We start from the raw sequence: 27,047 nt of genomic DNA on the forward strand, positions 1-27,047 counted from the left end.
TCTCGACCTCTTAAAACCTCAAAGAGTGGTCTCCTGCTGACATGTTTGAACCATATGAACCATCTCGGCCCTTGAGAACCTCAGAGAGTGGTCTCCTGCTGACTTAGTAGAACCTTATGAACCATCTCGGCCTTTGAGAACCTCAGGGAGTGGTCTCCTGGTGACATGTTAGAACCATCTCGGCCTCTGAGAACCTTGGGTAGTTGTCTCTTGCTGACATGTTAGAACCATATGAACCATCTTGGCCTCTGAGAACCTTGGGTAGTGGACTCCTGCTGCATGGTTTGAACCATCTCGACCTCTTAAAACCTCAAAGAGTGGTCTCCTGCTGACATGTTTGAACCATATGAACCATCTCGGCCCTTGAGAACCTCAGAGAGTGGTCTCCTGCTGACATGTTCGAACCATCATGGCCTCTGAGAACCTCAAGAAGTGGTCCCCTGCTGGTGCCTGGAGTCAGGAAGGACCAAACCTGGTGAGGCTGTGTTTCAGATTTATGCTGCTAAAATCTGGAGTATTCTTCTAGAAGATGTGAGACAGGCCTTAACGTTGGTGATGTCCAAATCCAACTTGACAACACATTTATTGTGCATTTTATCGACACTTTGAGATTTTAGTATGAATTATGATTCCTGCAATTATTTTATGCATTTTATTTGAATTGTTAAGATGACTTTATTTCAAATGTTCTTCACAGCACTCTGAAGAACCTTGTGTGCGAACTGTGCTCCATAAATCACTTTCACTCGCCTCCTTCTGCAAGGCGTCCAGGTCTTGGCTGATGCAACACAAAGCCCTGGTTTCAGACATGTCTTTTGTGCACGAGCAGGCTCCGCCCCTTCCTTCTGCAGCTCCTCCCCCTGGCCTGGAGGGAAAAGGAGCAAGAAGAAGGCAAACATCCTTCCCTGCAGCTGCCAGAGTCTGCAGCTCTTTAACGTGGCACCATGGAGGAGGCTTTGGCACCTTTGCGGAGGTCCGTGCGTGAGCAGGTGTGTACACTTCTCTACTTGCTGGAAAGAAAACTTGCATGCAGGTTCTGGTAAAGGTCTGAGGAGAAGTTTCTAACCTGATATCGAACTTGTCAAAGTGTAAGTAGCACGTTGTGCTCCTCTGCCCGCAGGGAGACCTGGTGGCCCGGATGAAGGAGCGAGGCGTCCCTGAGCTGGAGCTCAACAACGCCCTCGCCGAGCTGAAAGCCCGCAAGAAAACTCTGGAAGCCAAGGTGGGAGTTGTGCTTCTGCAGCGTCACGTCTGGGCCACTACTTCTTCTTGCTTTCACTTTCTCTTTCTGCCATGGGCATCTCCCAGGAGCTGGCCTTGAAGCCCAAAGATGACATCGTGGACAAGGTGAAGATGGAGGACACCTTAAAGAGGAGGTTCTTCTACGACCAGGCCTTCGCCATCTATGGAGGTAGAGAGGAGGACAATGTCACAAATGTTGTTGATGAAAGTGAAATACGTAGAGTTTCAGTATGACATAATGCAACAAGGATTGTACCATTTTTGGTTATGGGGGGGCGGAGCAAACACCCACCTGTCTGTATTTATTTATATATATATGTATATGTGTGTGTATGTATATGTATATGTATATGTGTGTATATATATATATAATATGTATATATGTGTGTATGTATATGTGTGTATATATATATATATATATATATAATATGTATGTGTGTGTGTATGTATACGTATATATGTGTGTATGTATATGTGTATATATGCGTTATATATAAATATATATATTATATTTTTATAAATGAAGTGAAGTGAGGGGCAGTATAGCTCGGTTGGTAGAGCGGCCGTGCCAGCAATTTGAGGGTTGCAGGTTCAATCCCCGCTTCTGCCATCCTAGTCACTAATGTGTTAAAAATGTAACTTAGATATTGGGTTTCACTATGTAAAGCGCTTTGAGTCACTAGAGAAAAGCGCTATATAAATATAATTCACTTCACATATTTTTATAATATATACTATATATATATTTATATATATATATATATATATATACAGGTGTTTATTATATAGACACATATATATATGTATACACCGTGTGTGTGTGTGCATATATATATATATATATATATATATATATATATATATATACACGCACACACACACATATGTTTATAAATATACACATACATATGAGTACCGGTGTGTGTGTGTGTGTGTGTGTGTATATATATGTGTATATATATACACACACACACCTACCTACCTATGTGCGTATGTATGTATGTATGTTTACATATATATTTTTTTGTGTTAGTCCAATTGTTAGTTTGTTTACGTATTTTCTCCAGATTTGCACCAACATGGAAAACGTTGTTCCCCTTTCAAAGTGTGTGTGGTTGTGCAAAAGCAACTAAGCCAGCACAAACGCTAACTTTTCCAGGGGTGAGCGGCCTGTACGACTTCGGCCCCGTGGGCTGCGCCCTGAAGAACAACATCCTGCAGGTGTGGAGGCAGCACTTCATCCAGGAGGAGCAGATCCTGGAGATCGACTGCACCATGCTGACCCCGGAGCCGGTCCTCAAGTGAGAGCCAGGGAGAGGCTTTGTTGCAGAACAACTTCCCTGACTTCCCCTCCCAACTTCCCCAGGACGTCGGGACACGTGGACAAGTTTGCAGACTACATGGTGAAGGACGCCAAGACGGGGGAATGTTTCCGCGCTGATCATCTTCTTAAAGGTGAACCCCTTTTCTTTCTTGTTCTTTTGAAAAGAGTGGCAGCTTTTTACCTGCCTGGTCAGGTCCCAGGTGCCTCATGAAGGTTTGTAGCTCCAGGGGAGGCGTGCCAGGAATTCAACAGGTTTTGCCGGTGCAGCATCACCTTTCAGTGTCGCCAGAACTGATTGGACAACCTACATTTATCATGCAAAAGTTTGTTTCAACCTCTTCCTCTTCTCACACACTTTCTACCACTTTCTTACGTGTCTGGGACGGACACACCCATTAAACTAACACGTGCAAAAGAAAAATGTCTGCATGAGAGAAATGCTGCGAGTTGGCAGAACAGAGAAGAGATGTTAGGTTGAACATCAAATGATTCTTACACAAAGAAAATATATTTATTCAACTTTTTCCCGGGCGTCCAACTCACGTCTTAACCTTTTAAAGCAGTGGTCCCCAACCACCGGTCCGGGGACCTCTTCTGAATGAAATAAGTTTGAATAAATACGTTTATTTCTGTCTTATAATCAACCATAAACCATTGTGTGTGATCAGTTTAACAGTACAGATTATACATATTTAACAATCATACACAAAAAGAATGACCGAAAGAGGAATAGGCTGAAGCCAGAGCTTATTTGCCTATCCCGGTGTTTTTCAACCTTTTTTTGAGCCAAGGCACATTTTTCAATCAATCAATGTTTATTTATATAGCCCCAAATCACAAATGTCTCAAAGGACTGCACAAATCATGACGACTACAACATCCTCGGAAGAACCCACAAAAGGGCAAGGAAACCTCACACCCAGTGGGCAGGGAGAATTCACATCCAGTGGGACGCCAGTGACAATGCTGACTATGAGAAACCTTGGAGAGGACCTCAGATGTGGGCAACCCCCCCCCCCCCTCTAGGGGACCGAAAGCAATGGATGTCGAGCGGGTCTAACATGATACTGTGAAAGTTCAATCCATAGTGGCTCCAACACAGCCGCGAGAGTTCAGTCTAAAGCGGATCCAAGACAACAGCGAGAGTCCCGTCCACAGGAAACCATCTCAAGCGGAGGCGGATCAGCAGCGTAGAGATGTCCCCAACCGATACACAGGCGAGCGGTCCATCCTGGGTCTCGACTCTGGACAGCCAGTACTTCATCCATGGTCATCGGACATAGGAGAAAAAGAAAAGAAGCGGCAGATCAACTGGTCTAGAAAGGAGGTCTATTTAAAGGATAGAGTATACAAATGAGTTTTAAGGTGAGACTTAAATGCTTCTACTAAGGTAGCATCTCGAACTGTTACCGGGAGGGCCTTCCAGAATACTGTAGCCCGAACGGAAAACGCTTTTTGCATAGAAAAAATCCGGTGGCACACCAGCAGCAGAAATCCTTAAAAAATTAAACTCAGTTTCACATGCGAAGAGCCGGTCCGTGAAAATAATGCATACATTAAACCGGACGACGGTGGGAAAAAGGTTGTGGACCCCTGCTTTAAAGCACAGGTGACAAACTCAAAACTCAGATCTGGCCCGCAAACACCTGGAAATAAAGTACTTCTTATTTTCTCACTAAATGTAATTGATTTTTTAAATTTTAACAGAAAAAATAAATGTACTGCTTGAAATTGCTTACCTTTTAAACTTTAATAGTAGCCAATATTGCAACAAATATTACAGTATATTATCATACTTTCCAAACTTGTTTTTGTCTTAATAAAAATATTTAACTTAACAGCAAACTACTCACCACATTAATAAAAATGACAATATATTTTACGTTGTTCTTTACAGCATATTTCTGTAAATTAAAAAATAAACACTACTGTTTTGTGCGTTAAAATTCTGTTGACTGAGCTGCCACTTTTTGATTGTAAAATCTACGAAATAATCTACTGGAAATGGAAAAACAATACTTTTGCTTTCACAGTAGAAAAACTGGCAGCTAAGTTGCCAGAATAAAAAAAAAACTTGTACTGTTTTTCCATTAACAATATAATGTTGTGAAAAACAATATCAATTTAACAATAAAATTCTGCGAACTTTTTCTTCAAACCGTCAATGAAAACATATTTGACATCCCAGCACTAAATCAATTTATTGGTCCTTCTTAACAAATCATTTTTATTATCTTAATTATTTTTTTACAAAATCAATTTCCATGTATGATTTTCAATGTGTATCATATTTGACACAGCCGGTCACAAACATTATTTATTTTATGTTCTTTTATAATGCAGTACACAAAAATATCTATTGTGTTATTTCCATTTCTTTTTTTCCCAAAACATATTAAATGTTATAATCATTTTGACATCTAAAAAAGTTGTACATAAAGTAAAACTTCTTATTAGCCAGGCTAACTTCATACTAGCCAGGATAAGAACAAGTCAACGTCATTAGCCTGACAAACATTTTAAATGTTAAAATTATTTTGCCATCTAAAATATCATACAAAAAGTATCACTTCTTACTAGCCTGACAACTTCCTACTAACTAGGCTAACTTCCTACTAGTCGGGATAACTTCCTACTAGCCAGGATAACTTGACTAACCTGACTAACTTCCTACTTTCCTGACTAACTTCCTGCCAGCCTGGCTAACTTCCTCGTACCGTGACTAACTTCCTGTTAGCCTGGCTAACTTCTTAATATCCTGACTAACTTCCTGCGAGGCTGACTATTTTCCTAGTAGCCTGACCAACTTCCTGCTAGCCTGACCAACTTCCTTGTATCCTGACTAAGTTTCTAAATGCCTGACCAACTTCCTCGTATCCTGACTAACTTCCTGCGAGGCTGACTATTTTCCTAGTAGCCTGACCAACTTCCTGCTAGCCTGACCAACTTCCTTGTATCCTGACTAACTTTCTAAATGCCTGACCAACTTCCTCGTATCCTGACTAACTTTCTGCTAGGCTGAGTAACTTATTAGTTGCTTGACTAACTTCCCGCTAGCCTGGCTAACTTCCTAGTAGCCTGACTAACTTCCTCGTTTCCTGACTAACTTCCTGCTAACCTGGCTAACTTCCTAGTATCCTGGCTAACTTCCTAGTATCCTGGCTAACTTCCTAGTAGCCTGGCTAACTTCCTAGTAGCCTGGCTAACTTCCTAGTAGCCTGACTAACCTCTCTAGTAGCCTGACTAACTTCCTAGTAGCCCGACTAACTTCTTCGTTTTCTGACTAACTTCCTGCTAACCTGGCTAACTTCCTAGTATCCTGGCTAACTTCCTAGTATCCTGGCTAACTTCCTAGTATCCTGGTTAACTTCCTAGTCTCCTGACTAACTTCCTGCTAACCTGGCTAACTTCCTGCTAACCTGGCTAACTTCCTAGTATCTTGACTAACTTCCTGCTAGCCTGACTAACTTCCTAGTATCTTAACTAACTTCCTGTTTGCCTGACTAACTTCCTCGTTTCCTGACTAACTTCCTGCTAACCTGGATAACTTCCTAGTATCCTGGTTAACTTCCTCGTTCCCTGACTAACTTCATGCTAACTTGGGTAACTTCCTAGTATCCTGGTTAACTTCCTAGTAGCCATGACTAACTTCCTCGTCTCCTGACTAACTTCCTGCTAACCTGGCTAACTTCCTAGTATCCTGGCTTACTTCCTAGTAGCCTAACTAACTTCCTAATTTCCTGACAAACTTCTTGCTATCTTGACTAACTTCCTAGTATCTTGACTAACTTCCTGCTAGCCTGACTAACTTCCTAGTATCTTAACTAACTTCCTCATTTCCTGACTAACTTCCTGCTAACCTGGCTAACTTTCTAGTATCCTGGTTTACTTCCTAGTAGCCTAACTAACTTCCTAATTTCCTGACAAACTTTTTGCTATCTTGACTAACTTCCTAGTATCTTGACTAACTTCCTAGTATCTTAACTAACTTCCTCGTTTCCTGACTAACTTTCTGCTAACCTGGATAACTTCCTAGTATCCTAGCTAACTTCTTCATTTCCTGACAAACTTATTGCTATCCTGACTAACTTCCTAGTATCTTGACTAACTTCCTGTCAGCCTGACTAACTTCCTAGTATCTTGACTAACTTCCTGTCAGCCTGACTAACTTCCTAGTATCTAGACTAACTTCCTGTCAGACTGACTAACTTCCTAGTATCTTGACTAACTTCCTGTCAGCCTTACTAACTTCCTAGTATCTTGACTAACTTCCTGTCAGCCTGACTAACTTTCTCCTAGGCTGGCCAACTTTCCAGTCGCCTGGCTAACTTCCTAGTAGCTTTACTGCTAACCAGGCTAAGGTCCTAAATCCCAGCTTGTTGATGCTACATTCAGGGACATCATGTAAATTGCAGACCCCCTCTCCCCCATGCCTTACAGTCACACTAATCTGTCTGTTGTGTCCTCAGCCAACTTGAAAATGAAAATGACCGAGGACACTCTGCCTGCTGAGAAGGTGGCTGAGATGGAGGACGTCATCACGCAGGTGTGCCTTGCTCAACTGCCGGTCACATGATGCGCTGTGTGTTGCCAACTGCTGTGTGTGTGTGTGTGTGTGTGTGTGTGTGTTAGATGGACAACTACACCCAGAAGCAGTTGGCAGAACTGTTTGCCAAGTACGAGGTGAAGTCTCCCTCCACAGGAAATGAGCTGACTCCTCCCATCTCCTTCAACCTCATGTTCCAGACCTCCATCGGGCCTGGAGGCAACACACCCGGGTACCACCCATCATCATCATCATCATCATCATCATCATTGTTCAGTCTCCTGAGTCCAGCACCCCTGAAGTGTTTCTTTTTTGTTTCCTTGCAGATATCTGAGGCCTGAGACGGCTCAAGGAATGTTCCTCAACTTCAAGCGCCTGCTGGAGTTCAACCAGGGAAAACTTCCCTTCGGTGCCGCTCAGATAGGAAACTCCTTCAGGAACGAGATCTCGCCTCGTTCCGGACTCATCCGTGTCAGGTCAGCACCACGCTGCTTGGGGATTGATTGATTGATTGATCGATGAAGTTACTTCCTGTGATGAGAAGTACTTTTATGAACACAATGTTGGATTTGAGAGCATTTTGCTGCTGACATGGCTTGCTCTAACTTTAATGTTCAACATCAGATATTTGAGTTAATTAAAATATTTTAATACAAATATTTCTAAACATTATATTTTTTATTGCAAATACAATTTTCATCATTACAATTACATAAATATTATTGTAATATTCATTCATTATATAATTTTGTTATTGCGAATATTTTTCGTACATTATCATTTATTTGATAAACAATTTAGCAAATATTTATATATATTATTTAATTTGTATTGCAAAGACAATTTTGATCATTTCAATTACATAAATAATATAATGTAATATTTTTATACATTAAATAATTTTGTTATTGCAAATATTTTCCATACAGCATACCATTTATCTAATAAGAAATATTTTTGGCTAATAGTTTTATATATTAAATATATTTTTTTGCAAATACAATTTTGATCATTTCAATTACATAAATAATATAATGGTAAGTTTTTATACTTTGTCATTTTGTTATTGCAAATATTTTCCATACATTATATCATTAATTTCACAAAAAACATTTTATTGCAATTATTTTTAAACATATAATTTTTTTTGCTGAAACAAGTTTGATATATTCAATTAAATAAATAATCATGTAATATTTTTATACATTATATCATTTTGGTATTGCAAATATTTTCCATACATAATATAATTTATTTATTTATTTTTATTCATTTTTTGTTTTATTCAGTCATTGGTGGAGCATAATATTGTTTTTAACATGGCTGTGCAGCACTTTGGAAACGTTATTGTTGTTTAAATGTGCTATATAAATAAATTGGATTGGATTGGATAATTTATTTAATAAAAACATTGCAAATATTTTTGTACATCATAGAATTTTTATTGCAAATACAATTTTGATCATTTCAATTACATAAATATAATGTAATATTTTTATACATTACATCATTTTGTTATTGCAAATATTTTCTATACAGTATATCATTTAAAAATATATATTTTATTGCAAATATTTGGATCATTTTAATTGCATAAATAATAATGTAATAATTATTCATTATATAATTTTGTTATTGCAAATATTTTCCATACATGTTCTTTTATTTAAAAAAATATTTTATTGCAAATATTTGTATACATTACATAATTTTTATTGCACATACAATTTTGATCATTTCAATTGCATAAATAATATATTTTTATACGTTACATCATTTTGTTATTGCAAATATTTTCCATACAGTATATCATTTATTTAATTTAAAATATTTTGTTGCAAATATTTTTATACGTTACGTCATTTTTATTGCAAAAACTATTTTTGATCATTTCAATTGCATAAATATTAATGTAATATTTATTCATTTTATAATTTTGTTGTCGCAAATATTTTCCATACATTATTTTTTTAATGTAAGTAAAAATATTTTATTGCAAATATTTTTATACATAATATAATTTTTATTGCATATACAATTTTGATCATTTTAATCACATAAATAATATAATGTAATATTTTTATACATTACATAATTTTGTCATTGCAAATATTTTCCATACAGTATATCATTTATTGAATTTAAAATATCTTATTGCAAATATTATATACATTATATAATTTTTATGGCAAATACAATTTTGATCATTTCAATAATTCCATAATAATGTAATATTTATCCGTTATATAATTTTGTTATTGCAAATATTTTCAATATATTATATTTTTTTATACATTGTATAATTTTTATTGCCAATACAATTTTGACGATTTCAATTACATAAAGAATAATGTAATAGTTATTCATTATATAATTTTGTTATTGCAAATATTTTCCATACAGTATCAATTTGATAAAACATTTTATTGCAAATATTTTTATACATTATATAATTTTTATTGCTAAATCATTTTTATCATTTCAATTACATAAATAAAATATAGTTTTTATACTTTGTCATTTTGTTATTGCAATCATTTTCCAGATATTATATCATTAATTTCATAAATATCTTATTGCAAAAACAAGTTTGATCATTTCACTTACATAAATAATAATGTAATATTTGTATACGTTTTATCATTTGTTATTGTAAATAATATTTTCCATAGATTATATCATTTATTTAATAACTTTTTTAACTGCAAATATTTTCAGACATCATATCATTTTGTTATTGCAAATATTTTCCATACAGTACATCATTTATTTAAATACAAATATTTCATTGCAATAATTTTTATACATTATATTTTGTTATTGCAAATATTTTCCATACAGTATATAATTTATTTAATTCATCATCATCATCATCATCATCTTCCGCTTATCCGAGGTCGGGTCGCGGGGGCAACAGCTTAAGCAGGGAAACCCAGACTTCCCTCACCCCAGCCACTTCGTCTAGCTCTTCCCGGGGTATCCCGAGAATTTATTTAATTAAAAACTAATATTTTTTTGCAAATATTTGTATATATTATATCATTTTTATTCCAAAAACAATTTGGATAATTTCAATTACATAAATATATAGTAATATTTATACATTATATAATTTTGTTATTGCAAATATTTTCCATATATTATATCATTTATTTAATAAAAAATATTGCAAATATTTCTATACATTATATATTTTTTATTGTAAATACAATTTTGTTAATTTCAGTGATATAAATAACGTAATCAGAATCAGAATTACTTTATTAATCCACGAGGGGGCATTCAAATTTTAAGCACAAGTATTTTTATACATTACATCATTTTGTTATTGCAAATATTATTTGACCAAAAATATTTTATTGCAAATATTTTTATACATTACATCATTTTTATTGCAAAATAATTTTGATAATTTCAATTGCAGAAATAATATAACGTAATATTTATTCATTAAATAATTTAGTTAGTGCAAATATTTTCAAATATCATTTATTTCATAAAAAATATTTATTTAAACTATTTGTATACATTATATCTTTTCTTATTGCAAATCCAATTTTGATCATTTCAATTACATAAATAATATAATTTAATATTTTTATACATTACATCATGTTATTGCAAATACTTTCCATACAATAAATTATTTAACAAAAATATTTTATTGCAAATATTTTTATACATTATATCATTTTGATTGCAAAATAATTTTGATAATTTCAATTACATAAATAATATAATTTAATATTTTTATACATTACATCATTTTGTTATTGCAAATATTTTCCAAATATTTATTTCATTAAAAATATTTATTGAGTCTATTTGTATACATTATATATTTTCTTATTGCAAATCCAATTGTGATCATTTCAATTACATAAATAATATAATTTAATATTTTTATACATTACATCATTTTGTTATTGCAAATATTTTCCATACATTATATCAATAATTTCATAAATATTTATAGAAAATATTTGTATCCATTATATAATTTTTATTGCAATTACAAGTTTGATCATTTCAATTACATAAATAATGTAATTTTTATCCATTATATCATTTTATTGCAAATAAGTTTTGAACATTTCAAATACATTACATTTTATGCATTATATCATTTTGCTATTGCAAATACTTTCCATACATTATATCATTAAAAATATTATATTGCAAATATTTGTATACGTTATATAGTTTTTATTGGAAATACCATTTTGATCATTTCAATTACATAAATAATAATGTAATATCTCTTTGTCCAGCCAGACAAAGATTGTGAATGAGTGAAAATAATTCAGTTAATTGTTAAATAAAGGTGCTCGGGTGCTGAGAGCGACGACAAGAGTGAGACCTCTTTCTTCCTCTTTGAGGCCAGGGACACTTTTGATTGGCCAGGAGCCATTCAGGCTCAACAACTCTGATTGGACAACATGTCTGTCACTCAAACGTCGGCGACTGCATAGAAAAACACAAAAGTTGCGGTTATTAATGGCACTGATGACACCCTGGATGTGGAAGAACTAAAGAACTCCTCCCCGCACCGCAGGGAGTTCACCATGGCCGAGATCGAGCACTTTGTGGACCCCAAGGAGAAAGTCCATCCCAAGTTCTCCGACGTGGCCGACCTGCAGATCCTCCTGTTCTCCTCCAAGGCCCAGACCAGCGGCCGTCCTGCGGAGCTCACGCGACTGGGAGATGCCGTGGACCAGGTAGGACAGGTCGAGTTTCCTACCGTGGTGGTAAGTCAAGACGTCTCCTGGTGCATGCAGGGCATCGTCAACAACTCTGTGCTGGGCTACTTCATCGGGAGGATCTACTTGTACCTGCTGAAGGTGGGACTGGCCAAGGACAAGCTGCGCTTCCGCCAGCACATGGACAACGAGATGGCTCACTACGCCTGCGACTGCTGGGACGCCGAGTCTCACACCTCCTACGTGAGTGCACCTCCCTCTCTTGGTGTGTTAGAGGCCTACTGAAAGCCACTACTAGTCTGATAGTTTATATATCAATGATGAAATATTAACACTGCAACACATGCCAATACGGACTTTTTAGTTTACTAAATTGCAATTTTAAATTTCGCGCGGAATAATCCTGCTAAAACGTCGCGGTATGATGGCATCATGCATTGTAGAGGACATTTATGTCCAGCACCGTTCCCAGCTATAAGTCATCTCTTTTCATCGCATAATTCCACAGTATTTTGGACATCTGTGTTGCTGAATCTTTTGCAATTTGTTCAATTAATAATGGAGACGTCAAAGAAGAAAGCCGTAGGTGGGAAGCGGTGTATTGCGGCCGCCTTTAGCAACACAAACACAGCCGGTGTTTCATTGTTTACATTCCCGAAAGATGACGGTGAAGCTTTACTATGGAACAGAGCGGTCTTCTATTGATTGATACTTTTATTAGTAGATTGCACAGTTCAGTACATATTCCGTACAATTGACCACTAAATGGTAACACCCGAATAAGTTTTTCAACTTGTTTAAGTGTGTTGCTAAATCTTTTGCAATTTGTTCAATTAATAATGGAGACGTCAAAGAAGAAAGCCGTAGGTGGGAAGCGGTGTATTGCGGCCGCCTTTAGCAACACAAACACAGCCGGTGTTTCATTGTTTACATTCCCGAAAGATGACGGTGAAGCTTTACTATGGAACAGAGCGGTCTTTGATTGATTGATTGATACTTTTATTAGTAGATTGCACAGTTCAGTACACATTCCGTACAATTGACCACTAAATGGTGACACCCGAATAAGTTTTTCAACTTGTCCACGTTAATCGATTCATGGTACAAATATATACTATCAACATAATACAGTCATCACACAAGTTAATCATCATAGTATGTACATTGAATTATTGACATTATTTACAATCCGGGGGTTGGGATGAGGAGCTTTGGTTGATATCAGAACTTCAGTCATCAACAGAGAAATGTGGACATTGAAACAGTGTAGGTGTGACTTAGTAGGATATGTAGAGCCAGCAGAGAACATAGTGAGTTCACATAGCATAAGAACAAGTATATACATTAGAAGTACATTTGAGTTGTTTATAATCCGAGGAGATGGGATGTGAATGGAGGAGGGTATTAGTAAAGTGTTGTTTTAGAGCGGTTTTGAAGGAATATAGAGATGCACTTACTTTTATACCTGTTGGGAGTGCATTCCACATTGATGTGGCATAGAAAGAGAATGAGTTAAGACCTTTGTTAGATCGGAATCTGGGTTTAACGTGGTTTGTGGAGCTCCCCCTGGTGTTGTGGTTATGGCGGTCATTTACGTTAAGGAAGTAGTTTGACATGTACTTCGGTATCAAGGAGGTGTAGCGGATTTTATAGACCAGGCTCAGTGCAAGTTGTTTGACTCTGTCCTCCACCCTGAGCCAGCCCACTTTGGAGAAGTGGGTTGGATTGAGGTGTGATCTGGGGTGGAGGTCTAAAAGTAACCAGACTAGCTTATTCTGGGATGTTTGGAGTCTAGATTTGAGGATTTTGGAGGTGCAAGCGTAATCGAAGAAGGGTTGAATGAGAGTTCCCGCTAGAATCCTCAAGGTGCTTTTGTTGACCAGAGAGGAGATTCTGTAGAGGAATCTCGTTCTTTGCTTGACCTTTTTGATCACCTTGGTTGCCATTTTATCACAGGAAAGATTAGCCTCTAGAATGGAACCTAGGTAGGTGATCTCATCTTTCCTGGTGATAACAATGTCACCCACTTTTATAGTTTATAAGTTCGGTATGGGACCCAAATAGGATGGATTCCGTTTTACCTAAGTGGTAAAGCGAACATGGTTCCCTACCACATGGTAGGTGAGAAAATGGTGGTAATAAGTCGGCTCTTAGACATGAGTGGAGAGCTTGCGTCGTTCCTCCTGCCCAGTAGGGGCGGCATGGCGTAGTGGGTAGAGCGGCCGTGCCGGAAACCTGAGGGTTGCAGGTTCGCTTCCCACCTATTAACATCCAAATCGCTGCCGTTGTGTCCTTGGGCAAGACACTTCACCCTTTGCCCCCGGTGCCGCTCACACTAGTGAATGAATGATGAATGAATGATTGGTGGTGGTCGAAAATGGTGGTAATAAGTCGGCTCTTAGACATGAGTGGAGAGCTTGCGTCGTTCCTCCTGCCCAGTAGGGGCGGCATGGCGTAGTGGGTATAGCGGCCTTGCCGGAAACCTGAGGGTTGCAGGTTCGCTTCCCACCTATTAACATCCTAATCGCTGCCGTTGTGTCCTTGGGCAGGACACTTCACCCTTTGCCCCCGGTGCCGCTCACACTAGTGAATGAATGATTGGTGGTGGTCGGAGAACGCAAACTGGCAGCCACGCTTCCGTCAGTCTACCCCGGGGCAGCTGTGGCTACAGATGTAGCTTACCACCACCAGGATGGGTTCCCACTTCTCTGTGAGCGCTTTGAGTATCTAACAATAGAAAAGCGCGATATAAATCTAATCCATTATTATTATTATTATTATTATTATTACCTGTCAAAGAGGCAGCTACGGACTCTCTTGCCTCCTCCGACCGGCCGCCCCCAAATGTCGGATGCTTCCACCGTGGAGGAGGGGAAAAAAATGTGTCAGTTACCTCGTCGAGAAACGTGGCTTCCCTCGGAAGATACTAGCGGTCACACCCTTTCGACTTTCAGGTTGTACAGGTACGACCATATAATCTCACTAAAACACTAGTAACACAATAAGCAGATAAGGGATTTTCCAGAATTATCCTAGTAAGTTTGTTTAATAACATCTGAATTGCTCTGCTGTCTAGTTTTTTTTCTTTCTCGTCCTTCACTCTCACTTTCCTCATCCACAAATCTTTCATCCTTGCTCAAATTAATGAGGAAATCGTCGCTTTCTCGGTCCGAATCGCTCTTGCTGCTGGTGGCCATGATTGTAAACAATGTTCAGATGTGAGGAGCTCCACAACCCGTGATGTCACGCGCACATCGTCTGCTACTTCCGGTACAGGAAAAGGTTTTTTTATTAGCGACCAAAAGTTGCGAACTTTATCATCGATGTTCTCTACTAAATCCTTTCAGCAAAAATATGGCAATATCTGGAAATGATGAAGTATGACACATAGAATGGACCTGCTATCCCCGTTTAAATAAGAACATCTCATTTCAGTAGACCTTTAATGTCTTCTCATGATGCTCATGTATTCTCATGTGGTCTTGTAAGGAAGGGATAGTAGTTCTTTTAGATCAGGGGTCTCAAACTCACTTTACCCGATTTCTCAACAAAATATATTTTTAAATGTCCTTATTTTTATTTTCAGCACAAAATAAAATCTAAATATAAATCAGGGGTCTCAGACACGCGAGACATTGTTTTGCGGCCCCCACCTTAATATGAAAGTTTAATGTTAGTGCGGCCCGTAAGTTTTATATAAACGGCGCCTGACAGCGTGGTGTGAGGAGCTGGAGGAACTACCTGTCAGGGTGTGTGTGGCTCTCGAGGGCCGAACTTGGACGTCACTTGCGTGGCACAAGCACAGAAACGTTTTGCCGCTTTTCCACTATAGACCCGCGCTGTTCCTCCCTCGCTCGCCGCTGTCACGCCAAATTTCTTCCCCCCTACAAAAACCTTCCCCCCCCCCATTTACTTTCGAGGTCATGATTAATACAGATGTTTTGTTAACGCTATATTATAAAAATATAACGCTATATTATAAAAATACAGCCGTTTTGTTAACGCTATGTTATAAAAAAATTAAAAAACAATTTACAAACACAAGCTATGGGATGACACATTTACTTCCAGGGTCACCTTTCCTTTTATGTCATCTCATAGCTTGTGTTTATAAATTGTTTTTAAAATTTTTTTTATAATATAGCGTTAACAAAACGTCTGTATTTCTATAATATAGCGTTATATTTCTATAATATAGCGTTAACAAAACGTCTGTAGTAATCATGACCCCGGAAGTAAATGAGGGAGGGGGGGTTTTGTAGGGAGAAGAAATTTGGCGTGACACCTACTCGCTCTCTTATTCTCTCTCTCTCGCTCCCTCCCTCCTCGGCCCGGACGTCTGTTTACAGTGGCTCCAGTAGCTTCCGAAGCACTCCGCCGAAGGACCGAGCCACAATACAAAACTGCGGTGCACTGGACCCCATTGCTGATACTCCGACAGAGTCGCTGGGCGAATCGAACGTGTAACGCGTTAGTCTTGATGTTAGCCTGTTCAGGGCTAAATTGTGCTACCGTAAATGTACACTCCACAGTGAGCAACCTTGTGCGGTTTTATGGTTCTCCTGTACTCTCATTTTACTCATGTGTTCTCATGCAATCTCATTGTTCCCGTGCGGTCTCATGGTGTTCCTTTGGTCTCACGTCGCTCATGCGGTCTCATGGTGCTCCTGTGGTCTCACGTCGCTCATGCGGTCTCATGGTGCTCCTGTGGTCTCATGTGGTCTCACGGTGCTCCTGTGGTCTCACGTCGCTCATGCGGTCTCATGGTGCTCCTGTGGTCTCACATCGCTCATGCGGTCTCATGGTGCTCCTGTGGTCTCATGGTGCTCCTGTGGTCTCATGTCGCTCATGCGGTCTCATGGTGCTCCTGTGGTCTCACGTCGCTCATGCGGTCTCATGGTGCTCCTGTGGTCTCATGTGGTCTCACGGTGCTCCTGTGGTCTCACGTCGCTCATGCGGTCTCATGGTGCTCCTGTGGTCTCACATCGCTCATGCGGTCTCATGGTGCTCCTGTGGTCTCACATCGCTCATGCGGTCTCATGGTGCTCCTGTGGTCTCATGGTGCTCCTGTGGTCTCATGGTGCTCCTGTGGTCTCACGTCGCTCATGCGGTCTCATGGTGCTCCTGTGGTCTCATGCGGTCTCATGGTGGTCCTGTGGTCTCACGTCGCTCATGCGGTCTCATGGTGCTCCTGTGGTCTCACGTCGCTCATGCGGTCTCATGGTGGTCCTGTGGTCTCATGGTGCTCCTGTGGTCTCACGTCGCTCATGCGGTCTCATGGTGCTCCTGTGGTCTCATGTCGCTCATGCGGTCTCATGGTGCTCCTGTGGTCTCACGTCGCTCATGCGGTCTCATGGTGGTCCTGTGGTCTCATGGTGCTCCTGTGGTCTCACATCGCTCATGCGGTCTCATGGTGCTCCTGTGGTCTCATGGTGCTCCTGTGGTCTCACGTCGCTCATGCGGTCTCATGGTGCTCCTGTGGTCTCATGCGGTCTCATGGTGGTCCTGTGGTCTCACGTCGCTCATGCGGTCTCATGGTGCTCCTGTGGTCTCACGTCGCTCATGCGGTCTCATGGTGGTCCTGTGGTCTCATGGTGCTCCTGTGGTCTCACGTCGCTCATGCGGTCTCATGGTGCTCCTGTGGTCTCATGTCGCTCATGCGGTCTCATGGTGCTCCTGTGGTCTCACGTCGCTCATGCGGTCTCATGGTGCTCCTGTGGTCTCATGCGGTCTCATGGTGGTCCTGTGGTCTCACGTCGCTCATGCGGTCTCATGGTGCTCCTGTGGTCTCACGTCGCTCATGCGGTCTCATGGTGGTCCTGTGGTCTCATGGTGCTCCTGTGGTCTCACGTCGCTCATGCGGTCTCATGGTGCTCCTGTGGTTTCATGCGGTCTCATGGTGGTCCTGTGGTCTCACGTCGCTCATGCGGTCTCATGGTGCTCCTGTGGTCTCACATCGCTCATGCGGTCTCATGGTGGTCCTGTGGTCTCATGGTGCTCCTGTGGTCTCATGTCGCTCATGCGGTCTCATGGTGCTCCTGTGGTCTCATGGTGCTCCTGTGGTCTCATGTCGCTCATGCGGTCTCATGGTGCTCCTGTGGTCTCACGTCGCTCATGCGGTCTCATGGTGCTCCTGTGGTCTCACATCGCTCATGCGGTCTCATGGTGGTCCTGTGGTCTCATGGTGCTCCTGTGGTCTCACGTCGCTCATGCGGTCTCATGGTGCTCCTGTGGTCTCACATCGCTCATGCGGTCTCATGGTGCTCCTGTGGTCTCATGGTGCTCCTGTGGTCTCACGTCGCTCATGCGGTCTCATGGTGCTCCTGTGGTCTCACGTCGCTCATGCGGTCTCATGGTGCTCCTGTGGTCTCATGGTTCTCATGGGTTCTAATGGTGCTCGTGCATTCCCATGGCGCCCACGCGGTCTCATGACGCTCCTGGGTTCCCATGGTGCTTCTTTGTTCTCCTGGTTCTTATTGGGTCGCAGGGTTCTCATAGTGCCATGTGCTCTGATGATTCTCATGCTGGTGTTTGGTGGTCAGGGTTGGATCGAGATCGTGGGATGTGCGGACCGCTCCTGTTACGACCTGACCTGTCACTCCAGAGCCACCAAAGTCCCGCTGGTGGCAGAAAAGCCTCTGAAGGAACCCATATCCTGTCTGGCCGGGAGCAGGAGTTGAGAACATTCAGAAAGAACTCCTCCCCAAGAGTATTGCTCCATGTCTTTGTAAATGTTCCTTAACGAGGTGACACAAGGTGGTCAACGTGGTCAAGTGGGAACCCAACAGGGGCGCCATTGGAGCGGCGTACAAGAAGGATGCCAAGCTGGTCTTTGACTTCCTGGACGCCTGCGACGAGGACTTCATCAGCCGGCAGGAGAAGATCCTCAATGAGAGCGGGTCAGTTTCTAGTTGCCCCCAGGGACCCATTGCTAACTTCCTGTTAGATTTCTTAACTTCCTGATTAGATGGCTAACTTCCTGTTTGGGTGGCTAACTTCCGGCCAGCCTTGTTAACCTTCTGCTTGCCTCCAAACTTCTTGGTAGACTGGCTAGCTTTCTGCCAGCCTGGGTAATTTCTTGTCATGTTTGCTAGCTTTCTGTTAGCCTGGCTAACTTGTTGCCATTCTGCTACCATTGATAACTTCCTGTTAGACTTCCTAAATTCCTGGTGGACTGACTAACTTCCCGCCAGCCCTGCTGGCCTTCTGCTTGTCTTGCTAACTTCCTGCTAGCCTCCCGAACTTCTTGGTAGACAGGCTAACTTCCTGCTTGCCTTGCTAACTTCCTGCTAGCCTCCCGAACTTCTTGGTAGACAGGCTAACTTCCTGCTTGCCTTGCTAACTTCCTTCTAGCCTCCCGAACTTCTTGGTAGACTGGCTAACTTCCTGCTTGCCTTGCTAACTTCCTGCTAGCCTCCCGAACTTCTTGGTAGACTGGCTAACTTCCTGCTTGCCTTGCTAAATTTCTGCCAGCCTGGGTTGTCATCTTGTCATCCTTGCTAGCTTTCTGTTAGCCTTACCAACTTCCTGTTAGCCTTGCTAACCTTCTGCCTGTCTGGATAACTTCTTGCTAGCTTCCTGCTACCATTGCTAACTACCTGTTAGACTTCCTAAATTCCTGTTGGACTGGCTAACTTCCTGACCAGATGGCTAACTTTCTGTTGGACTGGCTAACTTCCTGACCAGATGGCTAACTTCCTGTTGGATTGGCCAACTTCCTGACCAAATGACTAACTTCCTGTTAGACTGGCTAACTTCCTGACCAGATGGCTAACTTCTTGTTAGACTGGCCAACTTCCTGACCAAATGGCTAACTTCCTGTTGGACTGGCTAACTTCCTGACCAGATGGCTAACTTCCTGACCAAATGGCTAACTTCCTGTTAGACTGGCTAACTTCCTTCTCAAATGGCTTACTTCATGCTAGGTAGGCTTGCTAACTTCCTGGCAGACGAGCTAACTTTGGTTTTTGTCATGCATTTGTTTTATTCCTACAGTGTTTGTGATTTAACACTTTTCATTTGCAGCATTTTCACATATGTTGTGTTGTTTAGGGACTTCACCGTGGTGACAGAAGGCAAAACCTTTAAACTCTCCAAAGACATGGTGGCTGTGAAGAGATTCCAGAAAACACTTCATGGTACAACAACATTCACTCAGAAGATAGAAGTGTGTTTTTACGACTAATGTGTGTGTGTGTGTGTGTGTGTGTGTGTGTGTGTGTGTGTGTGTGTGTGTGTGTGTGTGTGTGTGTGTGTGTGTGTGTGTGTGTGTGTGTGTGTGTGTGTGTGTTCTCTCTGCAGTGGAGGAGATTGTTCCCAACGTGATCGAGCCGTCCTTCGGCATAGGCAGGATCATGTACTCCATCTTTGAGCACTCCTTCCACACTCGGCAGGGAGATGAACAAAGAACGGTGCTCTTCTTCTTCTTCTTCTTCTTGGACTCCTGCTGCCATCACATGAGAAATGTTCATCATTAACATGACTTCCTCTCCAGTATTTCAGTTTCCCCGTCACCGTCTCTCCCTACAAATGTTGCATCCTCCCTCTCAGCCAAAACCAGGACTTCTCACCTTTTGTCAAGCAGCTGTGTGAGTACACACTCACACACACTAACTCACTCACACTAATACACACACACTAATACACATACTAGCTCACACACACTAATACACACACACCAATACACATACTAGCTCACTCGCACTAATACACACACACACTAATACACACACACTAACTCACTCACACTAATACACACACACACTAATACACATACTAGCTCACTCACACTAATACACACTCACACTAATACAAACACACTAACTCACTCACACTAATACACAGACACTAACTCACTCACACTAATACACACACACACTAATACACATACTAGCTCTCTCACACTAATACACACACTAATACACATACTAGCTCACTCACATTAACTCACTCACACTAATACACACACACACTAATACACATACTAGCTCACTCACACTAATACACACACACTAACTCACTCACACTAATACACACACACACTAATACACATACTAGCTCACTCACACTAATACACACACACTAACTCACTCACACTAATACACACACACTAATACACATACTAGCTCACTCACACTAATACACACACACTAATACACATACTAGCTCACTCACATTAACTCACTCACACTAATACACACACACTAACTCACTCACACAAATACACACACTAATACACACACACTAACTCACTCACACTAATACACACACTAACTCACTCACACTAATACACACACACACTAGCTCACTCACACTAACTCACACACACTAATACACATACTAGCTCACTCACACTAATACACACACACACTAGCTCACTCACACTAACTCACACACACTAATACACATACTAGCTCACTCACACTAACTCACTCACACTAATACACACACACTAACTCACTCACACTAATACACACACACACACACTAGCTCACTCACACTAACTCACTCACACTAATACACACACTACCTCACTCACACTAATACACACACACACACTAGCTCACTCACACTAACTCACACTAATACACACACTACCTCACTCACACTAATACACACACATACTAGCTCACTCACACTAACTCACTCACACTAACTCACTCACACTAATACACACACTACCTCACTCACACTAACTCACTCACACTAATACACATACTAGCTCACTCACACTAATACACACACACTAATACACATACTAGCTCACTCACATTAACTCACTCACACTAATACACACACACTAACTCACTCACACAAATACACACACACTAACTCACTCACACTAATACACACACTAACTCACTCACACTAATACACACACACACTAGCTCACTCACACTAACTCACACACACTAATACACACACACACTAATACACACACACTAACACACACACACTAATACACATACTAGCTCACTCACATTAACTCACTCACACTAATACACACACACTAACTCACTCACACTAAAACACACACTAACTCACTCACACTAATACACACACACACTAGCTCACTCACACTAACTCACTCACACTAATACACATACTAGCTCACTCACACTAACTCACTCACACTAATACACACACTACCTCACTCACACTAATACACACACACACACTAGCTCACTCACACTAATACACACAGTACCTCACTCACACTAATACACACACATACTAGCTCACTCACACTAACTCACTCACACTAATACACACACACTAACTCACTCACACTAATACACACACACTAACTCACTCACACTAATACACACACTACCTCACTCACACTAACTCACTCACACTAATACACATACTAGCTCACTCACACTAATACACACACACTAATACACATACTAGCTCACTCACACTAACTCACTCACACTAATACACACTCACACTAATACACACACACACTAATACACACACACACTAACTCACTCACACTAATACACACACTACCTCACTCACACTAACTCACTCACACTAATACACACACACACTAGCTCACTCACACTAACACGCACACACTAGCTCACTCACACTAACACACACACTCACACTAATACACACACACTAACTCACTCACACTAATACACACATACTAATTCACTCACACTAACTCACTCACACTAACACACACATACTAACTCAATCAGACTAACTCACTCACACTAACACACACATACTAACTCAATCAGACTAATACACTCACACTAACTCACTCACACTAATACACACGCACACTCACACTAATACTTACACACTAATTCACTCACACTAATACACACGCACACTCACACTAATACACACACACTAACTCAAACTAATACACACGCACACTCACACCAGTACACACACACACACACACGAACACCAACTCACACACACTAACAAACACACGCAATTAACTCACATTAATACACACACACACATGACTAACCCACACAAACTAACACACGCACGCACTAACTCACACACAACTAACACACATTTGCATCCCAATGAATCTGAATATCTTTGAAACAATTTTATTCCTTCAAAAAGTGTGGCTTTATTCCATTAGAGTAAAGTGCTATATAAATATAATTTACTTCACTAAATGATGTCATCACTTCCTATATATGAATCTTACATACATGATGTCATCACTTCCTATATATAAATCTTACATACATGATGTCATTAGTGTGAGTAAAAGACATGTTGATAATGTTTGTTGTGTTCAGCCCAGGCACTGACCAGAAGCGGCGTCTCTCACAAGGTGGACGACTCCTCGGGGTCCATCGGGCGGCGCTACGCCCGCTCCGACGAGATCGGCGTGGCGTTCGGCATCACCATCGACTTTGACACGGTGAAGAAGACGCCTCACACAGTCACCCTGAGGGAGCGTGACTCCATGAGACAGATCAGAGTGCAGGTTGGTAGATGACCAGGGAGAACATACCTTTTTTATCGTCTACTTTTAATTGAGCAGAGTTCAACAATGAAAGTGGTGTCAAGTAGCAGGGGAAACACAACTTGCCTCAATGGCAAAGTTATTTAGCCACCAAAAAAGCGACAAGCGGTAGTAAATGGTTGGATATCTGATTCATGACAGCAAAAGACTTCTAAAGTTTGTGGATAAATAGATGTGTTATTGAAGATTATAATTATGTGTTGTGAATGAACATTAGCGATGGCTTAGTGATTATGAATATTAATGATAGCATGTTATCAATTAATATTCATGAGGATGTGGTATAGATTAATATTTGACTATGTGTTGATAATTATGACACGTTATTATTATTATTGTGTTATGAATGAATATTCATGAAGGCTTGATGATGAATATTCACAATGACGTGTTATCAATGACTATTATAATGACATGGCATTAATGAATAATGATACGGCATTGACGAATAATCACGACATGTTGATTATTATTATGTATTAAGCATGAATATAATTATGTGTAATGAATGAATGTTAATTCCTTGGCTATTATATATATTCATGATGATGTTTTATCAATTAATATTCATGAGGGCGTACTATTAGAGTATTTATGGTTACGTGTTAAGTATGACATTTTATTGATTATTAATGTATTATGGATGAATATGATTGTGTTATGAATGAATATCAATGAAGGCTTGGTGATGACTATTCACAATGACGTATTATGAATTACTATGTAAATGACATGGTAATATTTATGATGTGTTAATATTTATGATGACGTATTTGAAATGGTATTGATGAATGTTCATGACATGTTATTGGTTATCATTTTGTATTATGCATGAATATAATTGTTATGAATGAATGTTAATTGCTTGGCAATTATGAATATTCATGCTGATGTGCTATTAATATTAATCAGGACGTGGTATTGACAATTATTGACTGTGTTGATAAATATTCATGACGTGTTAGCGATGATTATTAATGTATTATGGACAGATATAACTTATGAAATAATATTAATGGTGGCTTGGTGATGAAGAATATTCATGACGTGTTACCGATTAATATTTTAATGACGTGGTATTGAGTATTTATGATGATGTGGTATATATGATGACATGGTATTAATAAAATGTATGTTAATGATTAATATTAATAACTTGTTAATGGATATTAGGAATGTGTTTTAGTGACTAATAAGACATTATTATGGATATTCGTCAATAACACGTCAACATGAATATTCATCCATAAGACATCATCATGAATATTCATCCATAACACATTACCACATGATTTTTGATATTCAACACGAACAAGTCGTCAATATTCACCACTAACTGAGATGAATATTCATTAATAACATTATGTATATTTAAGACGTGTTATTGATGAATAATAATTGTATGTGGACTAACATGCAGGAGGATGTTATTGATGAACATGAATAATGATGTGGTGGTGATGAAAGTGAATGATAAAGTGTTATTATGGGTGAATATTGATGACAATGGGCTACTTAACATGAATGATGCCATGTTGTTGATGACTTAATAAAAAACACGTTTATATATTTATCAATGACACCTCATGTCTAATCATTAAACATGCGTCGTCATTAATATGAATATTCATTGTATGTTATTGTTGATTATACATTGTCGTGAATATTTATCCGTAACACGTCATATCTAAATCAATAAAACAATAACATTCAACCATAACACACAGTCATTAATATTCTTCCATATACCATCATGTATATTTTTCAGTAACACATCATAAATATTCATCAGTAACACATGTATATTCTTCAGTAACACCATACATATTCATCATTAAAACTACATCATGTATATCAGTAACACATCATGAATTTTCATCAATAACAAGCCATCATTAATATTCATCAGTAACATGCCATCATGAATATTCATCAATAACACGCCATTAGAATTTCATCAGTAACACATCATGAATTTTCATCAATAACAAGCCATCATGAATATTCATCAGTAACAAATCATCATAAATAATTAACCAGTAACATTTCATCACAAATATTCATCAGTACCGCAACCGCGCCATCATGAATATTCATCAATAATAAGCAATCATGAATATTTATCAGTAACACATCATGGATATTCATCAGTAACACAACATCACGAATATTCACCAGCAGCACATAATCATGAATATTCATCAATAACACATCATAAATATTCATCGGTAACGCACCATCATGAATATTCATTAAAACACTGTCTATAATATTCATTAACATGTCATTATTAATGGACATCAGTAACACGTCATGAATACTCAAACAATATGATTAATATTCAGGTGATCAGGAATTTTCATGATGTTATTGATGGCGTGCTGGTGATGAGTATTCATGTGTTGTTGCTGATTATACATCGTCGTGAATATTTATCCATAACACTTCATTAATCAATAAAACATCATTACATTCGACCATAACACGCCGTCATGAGTATTCATCAATAACACACCATTATATATATTTATCAGTAACACATCTTAAGGAATATTAATTGAAAACACTGTCATCAATGTTCATTAACATCCATCCATTTTCTACCGCTTATTCCCTTTGGGGTCACGGGGAAAGCTGGTGCCTATCTCAGCTACAATCGGGCAGGTGGTGGAATACACCCTGGACAAGTAGCCACCTCATCGCAGGGCCGACACAGATAGACAGACGACATGTCATCAGTAACATGTCATTAATATTCATTAAAAATGATTAATATGCGCACCCTCATGAATATTCATGATGTGATAGCAACGAACATTTATGATGGGGTGATGATGAATATTCAGGGTGACGTGTAATTAAAGAATATTGATGATTATGAATATAAATGTCAATCAATCAATCAATGTTTATTTATATAGCCCCAAATCACAAATGTCTCAAAGGACTGCACAAATCATTACGACTACAACATCCTCGGAAGAACCCACAAAAGGGCAAAGAAAACTCACACCCAGTGGGCAGGGAGAATTCACATCCAGTGGGACGCCAGTGACAATGCTGACTATGAGAAACCTTCGAGAGGACCTCAGATGTTATTGATGAATATTCACAATGATGAATATTAACAATGCTATGAATGACTCCATCATCCTGCAGGTGGAGGCCTTACCTGAGATGATTTTGGCGCTGGCTAACGGCACGTCTACCTGGAGTCAGCTGGAGGCCAAGTTCCCCATCTTTGAAGGGCAGGAGACCAACAAGAAGGAGTGACCTATAATGGAGGAGCATTAGAAGGAGGAGTCAAGAAGGAGTGATGTATACTGGAGGAGCATTAGAAGGAGTGTTCTTATAGTACATGAGCATTAGGAGGAGGAGTGATCTATATTGGAGGAGCATTTGGAGTATGCAGGAGGAGTCAATGAGGAGTAGATCTATATTGGAGGAGCATTTGGAGTATGCAGGAGGAGTCAATGAGGAGTAGATCTATATTGGAGGAGCATTTGGAGTATGCAGGAGGAGTCAATGAGGAGTAGATCTATATTGGAGGAGCATGCAGGAGGAGTCAAGGAGGAGTAGATCTACATTGGAGGAGTATTAGAAGAGTATGCAGGAGGAGTGTTGGTGACATGAAAAGAGAAGAGCGGCAGATGGACAAGCAGGACTTTATACACATTTTTTTCCCCAATAAATACTTGTGTGTTCTCCACTTATGTCTACTTC

At 39.7% G+C, this 27,047-nt stretch overlaps 1 protein-coding gene across 1 annotated transcript; it reads left to right on the forward strand.

Annotated features, from left to right (window-relative positions):
* The first annotated feature begins 829 nt into the window (after positions 1-829).
* On the forward strand, positions 830-26,761 carry LOC133569114 (glycine--tRNA ligase-like). Its single transcript, XM_061921279.1, has 17 exons — positions 830-989; positions 1,121-1,222; positions 1,309-1,411; positions 2,402-2,543; positions 2,609-2,697; positions 7,036-7,112; positions 7,199-7,344; positions 7,439-7,588; positions 11,668-11,830; positions 11,891-12,055; positions 18,355-18,461; positions 18,565-18,711; positions 19,865-19,950; positions 20,114-20,223; positions 20,307-20,400; positions 23,095-23,285; positions 26,484-26,761. The coding sequence occupies exons 1-17, from the start codon at positions 945-947 to the stop codon at positions 26,595-26,597; spliced, it is 2,031 nt and encodes a 676-aa protein (XP_061777263.1). The 5' UTR covers positions 830-944; the 3' UTR covers positions 26,598-26,761.
* Positions 26,762-27,047: the final 286 nt, after the last annotated feature.

The sequence above is a fragment of the Nerophis ophidion genome, linkage group LG15 (assembly GCF_033978795.1).
Source record: "Nerophis ophidion isolate RoL-2023_Sa linkage group LG15, RoL_Noph_v1.0, whole genome shotgun sequence".
Taxonomy (NCBI): Eukaryota; Metazoa; Chordata; class Actinopteri; order Syngnathiformes; family Syngnathidae; genus Nerophis; species Nerophis ophidion.

Excerpts from the sequence above, each read along its gene's own strand:
- LOC133569114 (XM_061921279.1), top strand. The coding sequence starts at position 945 with ATGGAGGAGGCTTTGGCACCTTTGCGGAGGTCCGTGCGTGAGCAG. Across the intron at positions 7,345-7,438 it reads CCTGGAGGCAACACACCCGG|ATATCTGAGGCCTGAGACGG; the intron begins GTACCACCCATC and ends GTTTCCTTGCAG. Across the intron at positions 7,589-11,667 it reads TCCGGACTCATCCGTGTCAG|GGAGTTCACCATGGCCGAGA; the intron begins GTCAGCACCACG and ends CCCGCACCGCAG.